Below are 22937 nucleotides of genomic sequence, written 5' to 3' on the forward strand. Positions count from 1 at the left end.
TGCTCGGGAGCTAAAGGTACATCGTCTCACTGACATACACTGCCCTGTGAGTCACTTGTAGAGAGATGATACGGACTGGATCAGCACAAGATGGATCAGGACTCCACAACCCTGTTCCTCTTCCTCAGAATCACGATTGTGTTTAATCGCCAAGTAAATGGTCACAAACAAAGAATTTACTTTGGTGGGCAGGTGCATACAGTGAACATTTAAACATAATGAACAAAAAGAAAATGTAGAAAATGTACAACAAAATAAAATAAACTACTGGCAGAGCTATACAATATAAAATAAAATACGATAAATAAAATAAGATAGAATAAAAATAATACTGAATCATACAGTGTGTGAGGTAAAGTGACAGTATCAGTGTCAGTTTGGGGCCTTGTTAAAAAGGCTAGCAGCGAAGGAAAGAAACTGTTCTTGTAGCGTGAGGTTTTGGTCCTGATGGACCACAGCCTTCAGCCGGAGGGGAGTGGTAACTTTACAGTAACTTTACAGTAACTTTACAGTAACTTTCTCCTGAAGAAAAAGTTACTGTCTAGTACATTAAATCAGCCACCACCACAATATGAATCTAGCACATTAAATACACGTTTAACACACATACACATACACATACACACATGTGAGTCAGATGTTGGGTGACCACGTTCAGGAATAAGGGATTTGACACTGGTCATTTCAGCATAAATACATGACTTGTGAATTAGTTCACAAGACCCTCGTGCTCACGTCTTTAATAGCTGTACATGTTGACCGCACACGTCAGTGTGTGTGTGTGTTGGGGGGGGGGGGATATGCATGTGGCTGTTGAAGAAACATTGAGGTTACGTTGAACAAACACGGACATTACATTGTCTCTTGGAAATTTGTTGTTGTTGTTTGTCAGATCTATCTTACTGTTGACATACACATTCTGAATCCTTTGTTTCATAAGAATAAAACCCATCTAATTGTGCATTTTAGAAGCAGAAATGTCTAATCTTCTTGACTAATTGAATATAAATAGCCATGCTACTCATTATCTAGCCTACTTTTTTCCAGTAATTGAGGAAATGAAGTTATGCTGTAATTTGACTTGAGTCGATCAGTTATTCGTAGTTTTCATTCATAGTTTAAGATTTGTTTAAACATTTCCAAGACATTACTGATGAGCTGGTCCAGAAGCACATTAAGTTTCTCATGCAAATAACATGATGGCATGACATTTAAATATTAATAAACCACTCACAGAGGTGTAAGTGAAAAAGGTCTTTGTAGCAAAGCACACACTGGGATGTAGTTGTCAAACGGCTTGTCAGTGATAATGCAGTTGCATATTTGTTTTCAACACTTTATAAGTACATGACCAAAGTAAACCTAAAGCTGCAGAGTTTTACCCAAGGCCTTTTATCAAGTCCCGTCAGCCACTGAACAAACACTGAAGGACAGAAACTGCAATATTACAGCGCATCTAATTATACAAACACGGTTTGAAACAATGGGACTGTGGACCATGTTCCAGTGATAATATATAGGGAGGATATGTCATGTGTAGGCCTACAAGGACCCTTGTCTTGTGATGCTATTGGTGAAGAGAGAAAGATGAGGGGGGGAGGAAGAAAGAGAAACTAGAATAAGAGAAACCAGTCCTCAGTGCCCTGAGTTTCCGAAGGGCTGATCAGCTGCCTGTCTGAAATTGGGTTCACATGTGTATCTGGTGAGATTCATTTGACTCACAATCAGCAACAGCAGTAGTCTCGTGTCTTAGCTCCTTCACTCTCCCTCCCTCCCTCTCTCTCCCTCTCTCTCCCTCTCTTTCCCTCTCTCTATCTCCCTCTCTCTCCCTCTATCTCCCTCTCTCCTTCTCTCTCTTGCTTACTCTGACTCACTCCCACTCCCTCCCCCTCCCTCCCCTTATCTCTCTTTCCTTCTTCATCCCCCTCTCTCTCTTCCTCTCTCACTCCCTCTTTAACTCCCTCCCTCCCCCTCTTTCTCTCTTGCCCTCTGTGTCTCTCTGACTCCTCCCTCTCTTTCTGTCTCCCTCAGTAGTCCCACCCTTTGCCCCTTTCCTCCCACCTTCTCTCGCTTGTACACAAACACTTCTCAAACATAAACCATCCACACTCTCTCTCTCTCTCCTTCTGTATTTATTGAAATCGGGACCCCGGCCTAGAATTCTACCTGAGATAGGACAATGCCCCCCGAGAAAGACAGCAATGGCTTGGACAGCTATGCCTTCGCTGTGAGTATTAAAACCATTTCTTACATTCTTCTTTTACGGGTGTTTTTGTAAGTATGGGAATGCCAATTATATGATACGATAGAGATTTACAATAGACTGTTACCCCTTAGAAATACTAAAGCGGTATGTTGCCGTTATTACTTTCTTGAAGAGAGAGGACCTTATGTTGGGAACATCTAATAAACATCTTATTCAACAACATATCTAAATGGGTTGGAGAGTTAGCTAATAAAATGTGTGAAACTTCTGGAATGCAGGGTTAATCAGTGATGCAGGCTTTATCGGTATGAGGAAAGCGAGCTTATCACAATCTGCACAGGTACATTGAGAGAACTGAACTCAAAACAGGAGTTGACGGAGATCAGGGTGTTCTCTTGAGATATTTGCATCAGTGGTTGTTAAAGGCTCCAGGGACGATCCTGTCCCATTCCTGTGGAGTGGGGCATTGAACTGAGGGATGAAAAACACATGAAGAAATTAACTTGTCTGTGTCTTGTCAGTGTTGTTGTTTAAGGGCATATTATTGTTTTTATGATAAGTTGCCGTGAAAGAAATGTAGTGTTAACAAAATTGATGTTAATCTTTACCAGATAATCGTAAACGTTCATCTTATAAAACATTCTGTCGCCAAGGAATGTATATATTGAATATATTGAAACATGGAAAACACATGGGTGCGTGTGTGTGTGCGTTCTTGTGTGTGTGTGTGTGTGTGTGATGCAGACCGACAGCCATTTGTGCGACCTGTCAGAGGAGAAGGATGGCGACGAGTCTGAGTTTTCCGGGGATGAGAACAGGAACAAGCTGGCCTACTGCGTCACCGACGTCCCTCCGTGGTACCTCTGCATCATCCTGGGCATCCAGGTACCAACCCTGCCTTCTGCTGTATTCTATTTCAACATTGTTTCCACGACCATGTACGCCTAAAAGCCCTTCCTCATCAGTCCAAAATGTGTCACGATTTAGCACAGACGCTGAATATGCAGATGTGGTTGAGGCTGGGGGTCCCCTGGGAGTCCATTGATGTAATTAGCCCACATGATCATATCAGCAGTTAGTTAGTAACCCAGTTTCCAGTAAAAGGATGTGGAGGAAAACGGAAAGGACATCATGACAGCGTCACATGACAAGCTCTGGCAGACCTGTACATTCCTATGTAGGAAGTTTCAGTCAGACCGAAGGCTGCACGAGTTGTTGAAGGACTACTGCTAATCCAGACAGATGCGATGCAATTTCTGATTCCGATTTGATAACCTTATACGTTCCCTAAGTATTCTCCCGGACTTTAACTGTGCTTTTCATCCATTCCTTTCTATGGCTCAAACTGTCCCTTCGAACAGTGACAACGTCTCTTTCCCTCCCCGCTGTTGAACCCCGTCTGTCTGCCGTTTGTGTCTCCAGCACTGCCTGACGGCGTTCGGGGGCATCATAGCCATCCCGCTGATCCTGTCCCAGGGCCTGTGTCTGCAGCACGACGGCCTGACGCAGAGCCACCTCATCAGCACCATCTTCTTTGTGTCCGGAGTCTGCACTCTGCTGCAGGTCACCTTTGGAGTCAGGTGTGTGTGGGCGTCTCTGCGGGTGTGTGTTTGGGTGTGTCTCTGTGTGTGTGTGTTTGGGTGTGTCTGTGTGTGTGTGTGCATATGGTGTTGCAGGGTCATAAAATGTGTGAGTATACACCATAGGATTGTATGAGGGGCCGTGAGGGACATTATTCAGAATATGCTCTCATACACACTACTGAAATGCTCTCACACTCACTACTGAAAAGCTTTACGCTCACACACACTACTGAAATGCTCTCACACACACTACTGAAAAGCTCTCACACACACTACTGAAAAGCTCTCATACACACTACTGAAAAGCTCTCGCACACACTACTGAAAAGCTCTCACACACACTACTGAAAAGCTCTCATACACACTACTGAAAAGCTCTCGCACACACTATTGAAAAGCTCTCGCACACACTATTGAAATGCTCTCACACACACTACTGAAAAGCTCTCACACACACTACTGAAAAGCTCTCGCACACACTATTGAAATGCTCTCACACACACTACTGAAAAGCTCTCATACACACATGAAAATTTCAGTTGCAACGGAAGCACTTCCTGGTGTGAACTTCCTGTTTCCTTCAGTTGAAAGGAAGGCCTTCCTTTTTAATTGTAATGCTCGTATTCACCACTGAACCATTATATTCCACAATATTATGCAAGAGCATTTCAGTTGTGTATATGACCACATTTCAGTAGTGTGTGTGAGAGCATTTCAGTAGTGTGTGTGAGAGCTTTTCAGTAGTGTGTGTGAGAGCATTTCAGTAGTGTGTGTGAGAGCTTTTCAGTAGTGTGTGTGAGAGCTTTTCAGTAGTGTGTGTGAGAGCATTTCAGTAGTGTGTGTGAGAGCTTTTCAGTACTGTGTGTGAGGGCATTCTGAATAATGTCCCTCACAGCCCCTCATAGGGTAGTTTAGCCCACACACGAGCGCGTCAGTCACACAAAACCCACATCCGGTCTCTTTGCAACTCCTCACTTTAGCACACAACTCCTCACTTTAGCACACAACTCCTCACTTTAGCACACAACTCCTCACTTTAGCACACAACTCCTCACTTTAGCACACAATGCCTCACTTTAGCACACAACTCCTCACTTTAGCACACAACACCTCACTTTAGCACACAATGCCTCACTTTAGCACACAACGCCTCACTTTAGCACACAACACCTCACTTTAGCACACAACACCTCACTTTAGCACACAACACCTCACTTTAGCACACAATGCCTCACTTTAGCACACAACTCCTCACTTTAGCACACAACACCTCACTTTAGCACACAATGCCTCACTTTAGCACACAACGCCTCACTTTAGCACACAACACCTCACTTTAGCACACAACACCTCACTTTAGCACACAACACCTCACTTTAACACACAACACCTCCCTTTAGCACACAGCGCCTCACTTTAGCACACAACGCCTCACTTTAGCACACAACACCTCACTTTAGCACACAACACCTCACTTTAGCACACAATGCCTGACACAAAACCCACATCATCACCAGGAACAACGGTCCCAAGCGGCCATCTTTTGTCACTGCACTTCCTGTTCCTGTCCTAGCACCAGGAGTAATAGGGCTATCCTTTAACAAGCCCAACACAGCCATACCATGTGATGAACCAGCCAGAGCAGAACTAGCTGTTTTCCTCCCCTCTCAGTCTTTCCTGGCTGTGGTCAGCTGCACTATTCAGGTCAGTGGCCTAGGCTTATGATTCACAACACAATAGAATATTCTGCCCTGGCCACAGGGTCAATCGAGGGATTATCTCAACATGAAGGGATTCATTCATCTATCACAAGTTCATCAAATGAAAAAGCTAAACACTAACAATGTTGAACTTGCATTATTGCCGCACAAATTCAAAAAAATAAAATAAGAAAATGATTGTACAAAATCTTGGATGCCAAGGACTTTTGGCTTGTTTTGATAGCCTAACACTATAAGTTACTCTTCTGATTATATGAGAGTGATAATAGGAGGTGAGATATTACTAGATGGTTCATTAATGACTAAAGTTCGAGCTACCAAAAATGAGATAACTTATAAAGAGTCCCATTAAACTGTAGTTAACATGTTTAATGGACTTCCTGGAACTCTCATGAAGCCACATCATCAAATTGATATTGATGATATCAATCAAATATAACATACTGAATATACATAGTATAATATAATGTAAAGGTTACAATTATCTCTTGCCGTTTTGAAGCTTCATTCTAGAACTGTCTGGTAGCATCAGCAGTGTGGTGATTCCAGGTGTTTGTGTACCGAAGTTCTGTAAGGTCCAACCTGGCCCTTGTATTAGTATCATAATAGGATTAGGTTGGAATTTCCATCTTATTAGGTTTGGAATCTGGTTCACATTAAATCCACACATTCCTCAAGCTTATCAGCACGGATGCTTTTGTGTCTTTCTTCAAATATCTGGAAATCAGCAGTGGGGGAACCATGTGTGTGTTGAGCACATTGGCTGGAGTGTGGTGACCACAACACAGGCCAGATCTAACCAGGGTCAACACAGCCTCGAGAACACACACTCAGGGCACACTGGAAAGTCAACTGAACCTTGTGGTTGCACGCCCCTCTCTCCGCGAGCTGGACCTGAACGGCGCTAAGATTAGCAAGGTTGAAAGGTTACATCCGGGTTTTCATCAATGTTGTTGTGAAGGTAATGTTCATGTCAGTTATAAAATGACTAGATTATTGACTCTGCTAAGTCCCTTGGTTGTTCATCCATATGTGGGCAACACAGTGTTTTTTTTTAAAGAAAACACAGAGGCCGTGTAACTGCAGATTAGAGAAACATGCTCTCTTCATCTCCTCACGAGACTCAAATCAGCCTAGGAGGGGAAGGGGCCGCCATGAGGAAAAAGAGTCGCTGTTGTCCACTGAACTGTACAGGAGAGCCTCTCTGCAACTCCTCACTTGAGCACAACAGTTCCACTTCACTTCACCGCCCAAACCAGACCTCTCTATACCTCTCTGACGCTCTGTGTCTTTGTGTACCTGTCCGTCTGTCTGCCACCTCCACCCAAACACACATACATACACACACACACACACTCACACACACACACAAACACACACCACAGATTGCCCATCCTCCAGGGAGGTACCTTTACCCTGCTTGCCCCCTCCATGGCTATGCTCTCTATGCCAGAGTGGACCTGCCCAGCCTGGACCCAGAATGCATCTCTGGTCAACGCCTCCTCGCCCGTCTTCATAGAGGTGTGGCAGAGCCGCATGCGAGCTGTGAGTCATCTTCTTCTTTTTATAAGTGGTCCTAAAGGTGCATCACTGCCACCCACTGTACAGGAGGGTGAAGTTCAATCGAAAGAGACTAACACAAACTTGAATTAAACCACATCGCAAGTTGTTCTTTTTGATTATGGAATAACCATTAATTTCCCGTTGATATTCTGTATTGGATATATAAACATGTTAAATTACTAAATGATATATTTATGGACAGATTTTCTTTATTGATTGATTGACACTGACCATCCTTTATGTCTCTTGTCTCCAGTTGCAGGGTTCCATCATGGTGGGTTCTCTGTTCCAGGTTCTGGTTGGATTCTCTGGCCTGATCGGCCTCTTCATGCGCTTCATTGGCCCCCTCACCATCGCCCCCACCATCGCCCTGATTGGCCTGTCCCTGTTCGACTCTGCCGGCACCAGCGCTGGAAACCACTGGGGCATCTCCTCCATGTACGTGAGCCTCAGTGTTGACGAGGCCTCCTGGGTCAGAACAGCAGGTCAACTGGAGTAACGATGGAGAGATGTCTCCTCCCATCTCCTCTCTCTCTCTCCCCTCCTTCTCTTTCTATCTCCCTCCTTCTCTCTCCCCCTCCCTCTCTCTCCCCCACAGGACAACAGTGCTGATCATCCTGTTCTCTCAGTATCTGCGTCACATCCCAGTCCCGTTCCCCACGTACACCAAAACCAAGAAGCTCCACACCTCCAGGATATACATCTTCCAGATCCTCCCAGTGAGTCCCATGGAACGTCAGCCTCTGTTAGTGGCTAGTGTAACTTTGCCAAATGAAAGAACCTGAATTCTGGGTCCAAGGTGCGGGGATAAATCTCTTCCTCCCAATGCCTCACTTCTTATGTGTCTGGGAACCGGGTTTAAAATGTGTTGAACAGGAAGACAAACAGCTTGAGCTAATCCAGGTGTGTGAGTTCTATAACGTGTGTGTTACCTGTCTGCAGGTGCTGCTGGGCATCACGCTGTCCTGGTTCATCTGCTACATCCTGACGGTGTTCAATGTTCTCCCGCCCAACCCAGAGCAGTACGGGCACCTGGCACGCACCGACCTGAAGGGGGATGTGGTGGGCCAAGCCCCCTGGTTCCGCTTCCCGTACCCTGGTAGGGCGGAGGCCACGGCAACACACACTCTTGAGCTGGTCAAAACGAGCCAGACAAGCTGCAGGAATGCCCTATCAAATTGAACCATGTTAGTTTTTGAGCTTGCTTATGCTTAAAACAAGTACATTTAGCTGCCAGTGCAGTAAGAAACTGTCACGCGATGGACCAAAATTATTCCAATGTACCTGTTCTTGTTCCAAATGGCAAAAAGTTTTGAAAACTGTTGTTTTCGGTCGGGTGTTTATCACATCCACTCAGTGAGCTTTCTAACTTGAAATGACGTCTCTGGCCTATAGTATATAAATATAGAAAGGCAGACATGTTATATAACTACCCTGAGCATCCACTGAATCTCTCCCCAGGTCAGTGGGGTCTTCCCACCGTGAGTCTGGCGGGGGTGGTGGGGATCTTGGCGGGGGTGATATCCTCCATGATCGAGTCCGTGGGCGACTACCACGCCTGCGCCAGGCTGTCAGGGGCACCTCCTCCCCCCAAACATGCCATCAACCGGGGGATCGGCATCGAGGGACTGGGGTGTCTGCTGGCTGGAGCCTGGGGCACAGGCAACGGCACTACCTCTTACAGTGAGAACGTAGGAGCGCTGGGCATCACCAAGGTGAGACCCAGACACACTGATGGCTTGACTGCAAACATGCCCCATCACATTTAAGGGCACAAATATTAGTAATGAACTTGCTTATTCAAAAAAACAAGATGACCAAATTCAGTTCGATGTGGAGTTTTTTTGAATGGAGATTGTTCATTCTCAGGGTGACAGTTATTTCAGCTTGTTCTCCAAGGGCAACATCCTCCCAACATAACAGAGAGCACAGTCAGGGTGTGTCTTGGTACGTCCTCCTAACATAACAGAGAGCACAGTCAGGGTGTGTGCTGGTGACCTCAACATGGGCATGCTGGGCTCCTCACAGGTGGGCAGTCGCATGGTGATCGTGGCCAGCGGTGTGATGATGATCGTCATGGGGGTGTTTGGTAAGGTGGGGGCCATCTTCACCACCATCCCCACCCCTGTGGTGGGGGGAATGTTCATGGTCATGTTTGGGGTCATATCGGCTGCTGGAGTCTCCAACCTCCAGGTGAACTTTTATCTCTCACAGTTCAAATGTGGAAATATTAAAAGTTGTTACTGCTAACGTTCATCGGGGGAGTTATGTGTATGGGCACTGATTGACTATATAGCTATACTGACGAAACATTGACAAATATGTCCCTGGCGTTCTCAGTATGCAGACATGAACTCGTCCAGAAACATCTTCATCTTTGGATTCTCCATGTTCTCTGGGCTAGTCATACCCAACTGGCTGTTCAAGAACCCTAAAGCAATAGCCACAGGTAAGAGACATGTCATGGTTTATATGTGGCTTCATATGAGGCTACCAGACTCACTAACAGTTCCTTCCCCCAGGCGATCAAGCCTCTCAAACCAACAACATTAATCTCAGCTGAACATTGTTCACACAATCACCTCAATATTTGCTATAGCCAAAATTAACTTAACTTAACATACAAACTGTCTGGGACTCTTCACATCATATGTATAGTGTTGTTACCATTTTAGCATTGTTATATTGCAGTTTTAACATGTATGTGTGTTGTGGCTGCATTATATACCCTATTTGCCAATACATAGCTGTTGCTTGCCATGTCAAAATAAGGTCATAGCCCAGAATGATCTTGTGTACTGTTACCATGACAATAACAGGAGTGGTTGAGCTGGACCAGGTGCTGCAGGTGCTCCTGACCACCAGCATGTTTGTGGGAGGCTTCTTCGGCTTCTTCCTGGACAACACCATACCTGGTGAGACCCACTCAGTCAGCCGGCCAGCCAGCCAGCCAGTCAGTCAGCCAGCCAGCCAGCCAGCCAGCCAGCCAGTCAGCCAGTCAGTCAGTCAGTCAGTCAGTGTCACTCCCGCAGATAAACCAACAAAACAGTCAATTGTGTTTTTGATATGTGATATGAAATCATTCATCTCACCTATCATAAAATCAATAATATGCCCCCCCCCTCCCTTTCTGTTTGGTGTTGATCAGGATCGAAGCGGGAGCGAGGTATCGTAGCATGGAACCAGGCTCATCAGGACGACTCCAGCAACACGCTGGAGAGCGGAGACGTCTACAACCTGCCCTTTGGCATCGGTTCACGTCTCTCCTCCTCGTCCTGGGTCCGCTATGTGCCCTTCTGCCCTCCCAACGCCACTAGATCACTGGACGAGGCTAGCGCGGACGCTAATGCTATCAATTATGCTAACACTAACGCTAATTCTAAAGCAGGCGCTAACTCACTGGAGGCCAGGCAGCTTCCTGGGAATCCCGAGGCGCCACAGATCATTAAAGCTGCAGCTCTATGAGCTATTGGGCTGTCGAGACACTGGAAGAACAGCAACAGAGGCTGAGTATGGACTCGCTCTGCAGACACTAAACGTCAGTGTAAAAGCACAATCTGTGTGCTGTGCTGTGGGTTTTGTCAAGGTATACTTTGTGTTGAAAAGAAGTGATTTCACTGGTCAGGGAGAGTGTGAAGCTAAATATTGGAGTTGTACGGCAACTGTATTATGTGTCATTAGAGTTGTACGGCAACTCTATTATGTGTCATTAGAGTTGTACGGCAACTGTATTATGTGTCATTAGAGTTGTACGGCAACTGTATTATGTGTCATTAGAGTTGTACGGCATGTGTGAATGGCAAATGAATGTATGGCAAATGTTTATGCATAAGATGTACATTTATCCTAAATGTTTAAAAACTGTACTGGAATTTTACTGAAATGTGGTTTTTTAAAGGAACTATACTTCTTAAACATTAACAGACTGTAAACATATTGATTCCTTTATATATACATTTTCAAGTTTGCAAAGAGCATGTTCACAATATGTGCCTGTTGTCAAGTCAAACAACATTGCCACGGTGCTAATAATTAATATAAATGGAAATTAAATGGAAATAAATGCAGATCAATAGCAATACTAAACTGCTCAACAATTAGAATCTGTAATATGTTTACCTGGCACTAATATTGTTTGATTCATTCAAGGTGGCTATATAGTTAAAACGGCCCTGTCCAAAAATCTCCACAGTGTTTTCCCTGGTTACAACTCCAACAATCTGTACACATCATTTAAAGTTCAAACCATGAAGTCCAGATGAAAGAAAATAAAATCATAGTCATGGAAAAATATCACACAAAAAGACAGATGTACAGTCTGAAGTCAAGTCTGACCAACCGTCCCTGGCATAGGCTAGGAGTCCACCAGAACCACATGCCAAACCACTCCACAGACAAACTATCATTTTGGTGGCGGTTTTGCAGGTCCCCGGCAAAAGGTTTTTATTCTGGACTCAGGTCTTGTTTGATGGCTTGGAACAAACTGACAAAAGACTTTGCCCATGCCTCCCTCTGGTGGCCGGAGGTGGAATTGGAGATTCGTTGGGCAGTGTACACCATGGTCAGCACTGTGCGCTCAAAGTCCTCTGGTCTCAGGTGGCCTAGGTGACTGCTGAGGTCAGAGGTCAGGCGTCGCACCTCGGTCAGCTTCCTGGGGAGCACGTCGTCACAGATGACCTCCAGCTTCCTGGTCTGGCGAAGGGAGGCCAGTTCAGCGTCCGGCAGGGAAAAGCGGCCCGCCTCGCCCCCAAACTGTAGGCCTGCCAGCAGGATCTAGCATGGCCAGATGGATGAGAAACTCAGAGGTTAGGTACTACTCAGTATACAGTGTGTTAGTTGGTCTTTATACAAAAGTGCTCACTTCAAAGAGTAGGTTGACGTCTTGTATGGAGGTGTGGAAGGTTGGGTTCACCATGGATGCCATCCCTCTCTTCACTCGGACCGCAGACGGAAAGAGAGCTGATCATGAAAAGAGAGAAATAGATTAAGGAGAGAGAGCTGATCATGAAAAGAGAGAAATAGATTAAGGAGAGAGAGCTGATCATGAAAAGAGAGAAATAGATTAAGGAGAGAGAGCTGATCATGAAAAGAGAGAAGTAGATTAAGGAGAGAGAGCTGATCATGAAAAGAGAGAAATAGATTAAGGAGAGAGAGCTGATCATGAAAAGAGAGAAATAGATTAAGGAAAGAGAGCTGATCATGAAAAGAGAGAAATAGAGAGCTGATCATAAAAAGAGAGAAATAGATTAAGGAAAGAGAGCTGATCATGAAAAGAGAGAAATAGATTAAGGAAAGAGAGCTGATCATGAAAAGAGAGAAATAGATTAAGGAAAGAGAGCTGATCATGAAAAGAGAGAAATAGATTAAGGAAAGAGAGCTGATCATGAAAAGAGAGAAATAGAGAGCTGATCATGAAAAGAGAGAAATAGATTAAGGAAAGAGAGCTGATCATGAAAAGAGAGAAATAGATTAAGGAGAGAGAGCTGATCATGAAAAGAGAGAAATAGATTAAGGAGAGAGAGCTGATCATGAAAAGAGAGAAATAGATTAAGGAGAGAGAGCTGATCATGAAAAGAGAGAAATAGATTAAGGAGAGTGAGCTGATCATGAAAAGAGAGAAATAGATTAAGGAGAGAGAGCTGATCATGAAAAGAGAGAAATAGATTAAGGAAAGAGAGCTGATCACGAAAAGAGATAAATAGATTAAAGAGAGAGAGCTGATCATGAAAAGAGAGAAATAGATTAAGGAAAGAGAGCTGATCATGAAAAGAGAGAAATAGATTAAGGAAAGAGAGCTGATCATGAAAAGAGAGAAATAGATTAAGGAAAGAGAGCTGATCACGAAAAGAGAGAAATAGATTAAAGAGAGAGAGCTGATCACGAAAAGAGAGAAATAGATTAAGGAGAGAGAGATGGAATGAGCACACTTTCCTGCACCCCTTTTTCACAAAACAACAGAATTCTTCTTCTCGTCTTCCCAGGGCAAGAATAACACAGCGTATCAGTGCAGGTCGAGGTCAGACCTGTTAGAGGCCCAGTCCAGGGGCTGGTAATGCAGACATGTATACCCCCATCAGATCAGCACGTGGGCAGCAGATTGTGGATGAACGCAGGGCAGAAGCGGAGCCCAAGATTGTCCCTCAGACAAATGCAACTCAGGATGGGTCTTAATCGGAGCGCGGTTTTGATGTGAGCGTAAATGAGAACGGCATGCTCGTTTGGTCCAAAACCCGTGCCTTAGACTGAAACACTGTTTACTAGTTAATGTAACAGGTCAGCGTTGTTATCATTTATCAGAGAGAGAGAATGAGAGAGAGAGACAAAGAGGAGAGAGACAGAAAGGAGAGAGACACAGAGAAAAAGAGAGAGAGACAATAGCGTGAAAGAGAAAGAGTGGGTGAGAGAGGACGTAAAAAGCTGGAAAGGAGAGACAGGAAGGTACAGTAGATGGAGAGGATCCAGACATGGTGTAGCTACTGTTTCCACTTAATGTCCAGTAAACCCTTTAATAGCACCAGGTCTCCTCCTCCCTAGAACTGAGCCAGGGTTCAGTCTTGAGTGTGTTAAATCTGGACCTTTTAAGACGTACAGTTCAGGAGGTATGGGGGGGGGGGTCATAATATCCCAGATGAGTTGGAGATGTAGTGAGCAGACAGTCAAGCAGGCAGCCAAGAACCCGAGAACAGACGAACTAGGGATTCCTACTTGAAGATGAACTGACTATCTAAGGAAATGGTTTCTGGTCCAGCATAGCAGGCATCCCTCAGACCACTATGCAAAGAATTGATCAGCAAGAAAATATTTGAAATGTGTTCAAAGAATGAGTTCAAATTGGGTTCCTTAGTCTGTCGCTGGGCTAACATGGTTCCTCTAGGAACTGCTGGACTAATAGAGTCAGCAATCATAATGCTCTCTAAGCATACAGCTCAGTGAGGTCATCTTCACAGAAACTGCCAAGTCACGTTTTGTACATTTTTGCTAAAATATGACGAAAGTCTTTTTACAGGTCCAGATCTGGACGACCTTTGGACAACCTTCAACTGACTGTTGTCCAACCTTTGCTCAACATTTCCATGACAATTTAAGTGGTCATTGTGTGCTTGTGTTTCAGTAGACAAAGTTAACTAGATGTTACATAGCAAGAAAGGTTAAGCAACAAATGATCAAACACTGCCGTTTTTAAAAGATTTCATCCTTGGAATAATAATATTGTATCCCAGACAACAAGTGAAACCAAATCACAAGTTATGAAATTGTTGTTATTTCCTCTTGCTGTACAAACCGAGACATCTTTCAAATAACCTAGATAAAAAAACATATTTGAACACATCTACATCAATAGAAATCTTGGAGACATAGTCGTTATTCTTTGGTGGCTATCAGTTTCCTGCAGCAGCTAATGGTTGGAATGTTTCAAATATTTTCATACACACAGCAGCTGCTAACAGTTAAAACCCACTCAGCAGCCGACAGTATAACTGGAGTGAAGGTTTAAACATATTAACAACTGTAGGTTCAATCAGTCAGCGTTTAAGGAACTAGTTATTCAGTAGAACTGGTGGTGCTGGGAAGGGTCAAACTACAGTGATCCATAACATTAGACAGCTGTTACAGTCTTAAAAAAAGTATTTTTTAAATGAAAGGCCATCCTGATGAGGAAATTGCTTTCCAACACAAGATACGTGCCAGGGAGTGAATAGGAAAAAAGAACCAGTCTCAAATATCCAGAACAATACAGAACAACGGTCCAAAACGTCTTCCACAAACCGTATCTGAATGTGGGTGGAGGTATCCTATCCTATAGGAATACCAAGGTGAGGTGTGTGCTAAGAATTCTTCTAGTATCTCAACATCAGTGTTGCCCATCTGGGAGACATGTGCACTTCAGAGAGATCAAGCCAGCTGGAGAGAGAAAGACTACTTCGATGTCACATCCTCTCTCCTCCTCCACCACCTTAAACCAACACAGATGGGTCTGTTGGTCCAAAAATATCAAGAGAGAGTCTGTCGTGCTGGCGTGTCCACAGGGTGGGATAAGGGATGCTGTGTGTGTGTGTGTGTGTGTTTTTAGTGTTGAAAAAAACAATACATCCATAATCATAGGATTATGAATTGTGTTCACACTGTTGCAATAACACAGAAGCACTGAACTGCGGTTGCCAAAGGATGAATTCACAAACTGGCTGCTGGCCAGGAATTTGAGATAAGCCTTTGAAAACTTTGGTGAAAATCCTAATTTGGGACAAAACTGTCTCAATGTTTATCCCAAACACAACAGAAGAACTCTGAACGATAAGGATGGAATTAAACACAGGGTGAGTCACTTACAGGAATTCGATCTTTGCTAAATGGATTTCTTCAGAACCTCATCAAGTAAAAACACCAGATTCATTTGAACAGAAGAAATGGACAAAAGTGTCAGGAAACGTACACCCGATGATAATCTTATATGTTAGTATGTGCTACGAATTTCAGGAGACTATCAGATTGGGCAGGACGATGATGAGTAAGATGCTATTGAACACAGGCCTCTCTGTACTGTGTTAGCAGAGATAGCTATTGAACACAGGCCTCTCTGTACTGTGTTAGCAGAGATAGCTATTGAACACAGGCCTCTCTGTACTGTGTTAGCAGAGATAGCTATTGAACACAAGCCTCTCTGTACTGTGTTAGCAGAGATAGCTATTGAACACAGGCCTCTCTGTACTGTGTTAGCAGAGATAGCTATTGAACACAGGCCTCTCTGTACTGTGTTAGCAGAGATAGCTATTGAACACAGGCCTCTCTGTACTGTGTTAGCAGACATGTGACAGGGAGCTGTGTTGCCTAGAGTATGTGGGTCTTGAACCAGTACTGTATCAGTCTACCGGTCTGATTGGACCCTGTGTCTGCAGGATTCTCTGCTGTGGCCAAGACAAGTTTAAAAGAACTTTAGCTTGATATATGATCACTGGAATAATATATGGCGCTCCTGCTATCATAACACAGTGGTTATTAACCTGTCATCTGCATCGGCTGAAAGCAGTTGATTTATGTTGCCTTTTCATAACTAAATAAAGATATAAAAAATAAAGGTTTTTGCATTTTCAAATAAGTAAATGTCTAAGTAATCTAGAGACTATATGTTGTTAACACATCAATGCAAAATAGTCTTTAGGAAAAATGCACATTTTCAATACATAAGCGCAGCTAGTTCTGGCAGGGCAATCGGGCAGCGCGCGTCAGCCAGTTATAGGGGACGTAAGGCGTCTTACTCCACCTTCCTTACTCCACCCACTACCACACCCATGTAGCAGCGCATATTCATTGGGCCACATCCGATAAGGCGTCTTTAAAGACGCGCGGATATGCACACACTCACCCCGGTCGTTGTATGATCAGTGCTGCTGCCAATGTGTTTGTATTCCTGCGTTGTCGGTTGTTGCTTTCGCCTGTGTTGCTGTGTCCGGCTCTTGCAATCCGGGGGTGGCCTGTTGTTGTTGGGGGTGTTTGCGGGAGGTTTCGGGCATTCGCCTGGATTCGCAGCCTCTGAGAACCGCCCCGACGGCGGTTGCGACGATACAGGTAGCCAGGCCCGGCGTAACTCGCGTCGGCTCAAAGATCGCCTACTACCAGGATTGGCGGGTCAACGCATCCTGGACTCTACTATGTCTTGGTCGTGTCTCTTTCCTTGAGTGTATCATGATGAACTGCACGTTCGTGGAGTGCTGCAAGGCCGCTCTTTCTCCTTCCTTCTCTTCCCGACCGGTGCCCGCTGAGAATGCTCTGGTCCAGGGAGGAAGACCCGGTCCTGTTGGCCCCTCTGGACGTCGAGGTCTCTGGCGGAAACGAGTGCTCGGGTCGTCGCGCTGGAGGAGGGGTCGACGACAGCGGTGGATCCGCCGATCCCCGGTACTGCTTCGGAGGCGCTCCCGTGGCCTTCGATTTCGCATTGACTGTAGGGGAGGAATGACGTGGTACCGTGTCTTAGGACACCACCGGCTGGTAATCAGGAATGGCGTACCCGAATGAAAGGGTTTGTGTATCTGCGGTTCTTTAACTCGATTGTATTGTTTGATTGCCATGGCATTCAGTAGGCTTAGTATACGCTGTGCAAACGGAATACTCGGATTTCGGGAATGTATTAGCCGGTGCTTACGTAACAGCTTGTCAATATTGTTCATTGTAATATTCTTTATTTCAGGGGTGCGCACTGATCAATAGAAAGTGTAAATGAGCAGTCAGCCAGAGACGCTAATTTCGTCTGCTGTCTCCGGGCAGATGTTAGGGCAGCCAAATTAATTCAAACGTCAAATACATCCTTAAGTGAAATATGGTATCCCTATATTATCGGTTAACCAGTTGAGTAGCGTCACAGTATCTGTCTGTCGTCGTGTGTGGGCCCACAGCGTAGACTACCATCTCGGATGTGTGACTTCGGACATTTCAGATGAACGTCCAATAGACATACGGTTATCTAGCTCTATGCACTACGCTGGTGTGGCAAAACATGTACCGGCAAGAGGGTGCCGTAACGGTAAACACCAGCGTCTAGCGTTGCTAGCTACGAGTGTCATGCTAGGTACTTGACGGAAGGAACAAGCTAGCAAGCTGTGGGCCCCAACCGTACTCATGCTGTGGGAGCGTGGGGATAATTGGACTCACGCATCTAAGTGTGCGGAGTGTGGCTATGCAAATCGTTGCGGGTGTAATTGACGTGTGATGGGCCGTCAGAGTGCCCCTACCCTGTGGCTAGTATAGGCTAGTGGGTCGATGGGTACTCGCATGAAGGTACGTCTATCTGCATACATGCTTCGAAACTTTCAATACAGACATTCCACGTCTCCCGGGAGTTCCGGGTGGGAGAAGCCAATATTTAAATCCACCGCGTGTACAAATGCACTACTATATTGAATTGTATTTGATTTAAAAAACTGAATGAGATTAACCCCACCTTCCTGAGTTTGGGAAGAACCCTTGGACCAAGTGTTGATTTAGTGTTACTAGTGGTAGTGCTGAAAATAATACGCAATACCTTGTATAATTCTGGGATTTTTTTGGGAGGTAAAACATATATACTGTACATTTAAATTTACAAACTAAGTCGAACCATCTTTTTAGGTGTCTGAATCCAATAGTACTCAATATATTTAGGCAATTCCGATACATAGGGCCTACATTCCACGTCTCCCGGGAGTTCCGGGTGGGAGAAGCACCACCCGGAAATGGGTCTCTGCAGGTTGGGATGACTGACACCATCAGTGTTAATGTGACTGCGTTACATCGGTCATTTAGCAGACGCTTTATTCTGAGTGCCAATATTTAGATTCACCGCAAGTACATAGGTTATCAGTTACGAGAAGCCAAACGATTGCAACGGTCCCTCTTGTCGTCTGTTCTGAGGGACTGGATTTAACTCTGGCATTCACATCTCAAGTAGACAGCTTTCTCAGGCTGCCTGCATGTCAACGACCGGTGGTCCGCGCATTTTGCTGCATGCCTCTCAGTGGCACCTAATTGGCGTCGGTGGGCAGCAGCTGTAGCCTACTCTCGGTGGTATCGGCCGCCGCAGCGGCCCGCACACATCGACACACTGTCGGTGGCTCCATGTTGGATCCTGGTAATGAGCACCAGTCGGCATCGTGCACCTGCTGGACGATTTGTCGGGATGTTCCGTGATCTCCACCCGCGCTGCCTCTAGGTGTTCGGACGCGTCTGATTGCATGCACATTTCTCTGTCCTTGAGTTGACCGTAGGCCCGTCACCTTGGTTCTCTGCATTTCCTGATAGTGTTTAATGCGGGCGTCGTTACCCTCGGAGTGTGTCCTCTGCGTCGTGGCGGCCGCTCGGGCACCGCTTCTATGCATGCATCGTGCCCCAGAGTTCGTGTCCCGTCTGTTGGACTTCTCAATGCGTGCTAGTTTTCGTGATGGCGTACACGACTGGTGCGGTCGGATATACGTTCTGGGTGGGCTGTGAGGCCTTTGGCGCGGCGTCAGTTCTTCTATCACGGTTCCGTGGAGTCGTCCTCCGCCTCGATTTTCGTACCGACGCGGCTGCCTCTTTAGGTTGGGGGGTTATCGAGCTCTCCGGACAAGGCCCTGTGGCCACGGGGCTGCTTCCTGGCTCTTGAGACGTATCTCACGGCTTTACACGAATTGCATTCCATCGTGATGCTTGTTATTGCGTAGGGAAAAGTTTACTGTTGTAATATCGAAGCAAGGTCCACATCATAAGGAGGTCTGTGCATATTAATCTAGTCAGACTGCTCACTTGGACCAGAGTGTGGGAATCTCATTGCGCACCGCAGTCTTTCAGGCTATAGAGACGGTGTGGCGCACTGTCTTGTTCATTTCAGGAGTTCTGATAGGCAAGCATGCCGCCATTTCTCGGACGGTGCTAGACCATAGGCCCGGGTGCGTGCGCGGTGCACATGTAGGCCTATGTTTGTCTGCCGGCGAATACATGAGGATGGTTTTCAATCAACATTGGTGGATGAAGGATGCAACTTTGTGGTCTAAGCAGAGGCAATGAGCGCACAGCGCAGACGTGTTAAACACGGGTTCGGGGTATTCAATTAAGGTGTTTGGAGCCCTCAGCAAGCTGCTGAACGGGCCAAGAGAGCAGAATTCAGATCAAGATTACGTCTACTATCATCTACCCATCTTGCACATAGGCCACTGAGGGTTAGGTTGGTTGAGGGCCACTTATGTGAGCCCTCTGTGACATTGCTTGTCAAAGGGCTATGCTCTTCAAATTACTGGTGTCCAACTGAACAAGGGTACTCGGGCCTATACAGCGATAATACTCGAGTCAGTGTTTTCACAACCTTTTAATGTTTCACGGTGTGGGGAATTCACCACCATTGTGCAGTGAACGTTTAGTGTCCTGAACATTCCAACCTGATACTTTGCAAGGTGCCTCTATTGTGATTTCTCGATCTAACTGCGTTTTGTCCACTCTCCTATGTCACGCCGTGTCGCCCGGGGTGACGCCTTCCGAGTCCCGCCTTCCGAGTCCCTGTTGTCACCGATGCCGGCAAAGCCATGACGAAATCCTGGTTTGCTCAACGATTCGCTGTGGGCTGTCCCAGGATTGGTATACATCGCAAAGCTTCCGGATTGGGGCTGCCACCTGGGCATCTTCAAGTGCCTAGCCACGCTGGAATGATGGGGACTGGTCGTCCTCGGCTTACGAGCACCATGTACGCCCCAATGCCCTGGACATCGTTAGAGTCCAGAGATCTATGAGCTTGACGTGAACAAGCTTGCGGCCATGTGGTCAAAGGACTAATTGCTGTGTGTCAATACACAAGCCTGCATTACAGATGGTGGCTGGGTCGGCTTGTTAACCCATAACAGTAGAATATCTCTTTAGATCTCGGTTTAGGCGTGGTGATCCGCAGACGTGCTCTGATCTGGTAGCTATCAATCAGAATCCATAGTCTGAATCGAGATATCTCTGGAGATGCCCTGGACTCCAGGGAACGGCGGGTGCTCTGCCGACACATTTGTTTCTCATTCTCACATAGGGACATTGATGGTACACCATGCGCCTCGCGTACATCTTTGGGGTTGCCGACGGGCGCTAGAGGAATGGGTCTCTAGAGACAGCTGTAACTCTGCCCTGTATGGATGAGAGGTTACCGGATCACAAGCATTGTAGAATGTCTCCGTAGATCTTGTCTCAGCACTGGTGATCCGCAGACGTGCTCTGATTCGGTAGCAATCGATCAGAATCCAGCGTCCGAGTCAAGATATCTGCGGAGACACCCTGGATACCGGCCAGGGAACGGCAGGTGCTCTGCTGACACTAGTTATTCTCACTAGATAAGCATATCTTCGTGTTCCGGCGTACATGCTGCCTTTGTGTACATCCTGATGAGTTCGCTGACGGGCGCAAAGAGGGGCAGCTCTCTGGAGGTAGCTATCTGCCCGATGTCGGATGAGAAGGGTACCGGGGAGATGGTCGGTGTATTTGGCTTGTCGCGGGTTCACCTTCCGTCCAGCACTGGGTCTGGACGGGATGTGCGCGTGGGACGGCTCGGTAAACCGCACATCAGATGGTATGTAACACGATGGATATGCACACATAGTCTTAGTCATCGTTAATGCTAGCATGACCCCCGCATCCAGAAAACGCTTGTTTTCGCCACTAGTACGTACGTAGTGGGATGTAAGGGGGTCCTCCTGTGGCTCAGGAGCAGCGGCGCTCCGCTCTACACATAGTCTGCATGGCGGAGTGGTGGCGTGTGTTGGGGGATTATATCTCTATTGCTCCCTGCCTCATATGTCATGTATGTATGTGTTGCATCGAGGAGGCAGGGAGTGCTTCCCTTAGATCATCCACTCCGCCAAAGTTAATCTACATGTCCATGTCATGTAACAATAAATGCTCAAATCTAATACGTGATTGTCTTGACTGAAATAAGCGCAGCTAGTTCTGGCAGGGCAATCGGGCAGCGCGCGTCAGCCAGTTATAGGGGACGTAAGGCGTCTTACTCCACCTTCCTTACTCCACCCACTACCACACCCATGTAGCAGCGCATATTCATTGGGCCACATCCGATAAGGCGTCTTTAAAAGACGCGCGGATATGCACACACTCACCCCGGTCGTTGTATGATCAGTGCTGCTGCCACCCTCCACCGTCCCCTTCTCCCCCATGCTGTCTGTATCTGTCCAACAGGGGGATTATATCTCTATTGCTCCCTGCCTCATATGTCATGTATGTATGTGTTGCATCGAGGAGGCAGGGAGTGCTTCCCTTAGATCATCCACTCCGCCAAAGTTAATCTACATGTCCATGTCATGTAACAATAAATGCTCAAATCTAATACGTGATTGTCTTGACTGAACTATTAATGACATTTTAAATGTGAAGTTTAGAAATGTCAAGAAACTGCAGCCTAATAATCGACTCAACAGAACAACGTCTCACCTTTGTTGCGCCGCTGAGCCATGCACGGGTCCATCACACAGTAAAACAGAGTTACTACGACCACCTTCCAGGGTGCCATGGTGACCTGGCCCCTTGCTTCCAGACCCAGGATGGAGTGGAGTATGACCCACTCCCAAGTGTAACCTGTAACCCCCACACGGGCTGCTGTCTAGTCCCTCTTCTGTCTGTAGACACGTCAGAGCCACAGACACTTCACAAAATCAGACCTTAGACATCCATCATCGGAGTCCTCAGACTCAATTTGCCTCAGTGCAGAGCTGGACTCCTTCTCTCCCTCCCCTGTACACTCCCTCCCTCCCTCTGTCTGTCTGTCTCCCTCTGTCTCCCTCCCTCCCTCTGTCTGTCTGTCTGTCTGTCTGTCTGTCTCTGTCTCCTTGCCTCTGTCTGTCTGTCTGCCTCTCTCTGTCTCCCTCCCTCTCTTTGTCTGTCCCTCCCTCCCTCTCTCCGTCTCCCTCTCTCTTTCTGTCCCTCTCTCTCTGTCTCCCTCTCTCTCTCCCTATGTCTCCCTCTCTCCCTCCCTCTCTCTCTCCCTTTGGTCAGCTGATTTCCAGTCTGTCAGTACTGACAGATGGTAGTTATCAGCTTCTCTGAGTGAGAGAAAGGGCCCCAACTGCATTTCTCTCTCCCGGATGATCGCTTGTGGCTACAAGAATTTACCCAGTCACCCAAAATCATTATCTTCATCATCATATCTATATTCATCATCTTCTAAACTGTCCACACACTGTCTAGTTATAGCAAACTTCTCAATCCTTCCCTGTATGCTTTTCATTTGCTGCCATTTTCATAACAGACGTATTTTATATATTGAGTCCAGCTTTCCTTGGGAAACATCTTGTGTTCATGAATAGCACACAGGCTCTCACAAAAATACTCTGTTCTGAACTTAGTCTACTTATGAAAGGCTGAAACAACAGCATCCCT

At 46.1% G+C, this 22937-nt stretch overlaps 2 protein-coding genes across 2 annotated transcripts; one reads left to right on the plus strand and one right to left on the minus strand.

Annotated features, from left to right (window-relative positions):
- The first annotated feature begins 1903 nt into the window (after positions 1-1903).
- On the plus strand, positions 1904-11005 carry slc23a4 (solute carrier family 23 member 4). Its single transcript, XM_084672892.1, has 12 exons — positions 1904-2227; positions 2951-3091; positions 3629-3786; positions 6896-7055; positions 7330-7511; positions 7672-7792; positions 8016-8172; positions 8535-8788; positions 9102-9266; positions 9414-9522; positions 9893-9988; positions 10222-11005. The coding sequence occupies exons 1-12, from the start codon at positions 2180-2182 to the stop codon at positions 10536-10538; spliced, it is 1908 nt and encodes a 635-aa protein (XP_084529018.1). The 5' UTR covers positions 1904-2179; the 3' UTR covers positions 10539-11005.
- On the minus strand, positions 11005-22253 carry LOC146258172 (protein FAM180A-like). Its single transcript, XM_084672893.1, has 3 exons — positions 21993-22253; positions 11935-12032; positions 11005-11846 (listed from the first exon to the last, which is right to left on the minus strand). The coding sequence occupies exons 1-3, from the start codon at positions 22069-22071 to the stop codon at positions 11517-11519; spliced, it is 507 nt and encodes a 168-aa protein (XP_084529019.1). The 5' UTR covers positions 22072-22253; the 3' UTR covers positions 11005-11516.
- Between the last annotated feature and the right edge of the window lie 684 nt (positions 22254-22937).

The sequence above is a fragment of the Hypomesus nipponensis genome, chromosome 14 (genome assembly GCF_054491055.1).
Source record: "Hypomesus nipponensis isolate SF chromosome 14, ASM5449105v1, whole genome shotgun sequence".
Lineage (NCBI taxonomy): Eukaryota > Metazoa > Chordata > Actinopteri > Osmeriformes > Osmeridae > Hypomesus > Hypomesus nipponensis.

Excerpts from the sequence above, each read along its gene's own strand:
- slc23a4 (XM_084672892.1), top strand. The coding sequence starts at position 2,180 with ATGCCCCCCGAGAAAGACAGCAATGGCTTGGACAGCTATGCCTTCGCT. Across the intron at positions 2,228-2,950 it reads TGGACAGCTATGCCTTCGCT|ACCGACAGCCATTTGTGCGA; the intron begins GTGAGTATTAAA and ends TGTGTGATGCAG. Across the intron at positions 9,989-10,221 it reads CCTGGACAACACCATACCTG|GATCGAAGCGGGAGCGAGGT; the intron begins GTGAGACCCACT and ends GGTGTTGATCAG.
- LOC146258172 (XM_084672893.1), bottom strand. The coding sequence starts at position 22,071 with ATGGCACCCTGGAAGGTGGTCGTAGTAACTCTGTTTTACTGTGTGATG. Across the intron at positions 12,033-21,992 it reads GGCTCAGCGGCGCAACAAAG|CTCTCTTTCCGTCTGCGGTC; the intron begins GTGAGACGTTGT and ends TTTCATGATCAG. Across the intron at positions 11,847-11,934 it reads ACGTCAACCTACTCTTTGAA|ATCCTGCTGGCAGGCCTACA; the intron begins GTGAGCACTTTT and ends TGGCCATGCTAG.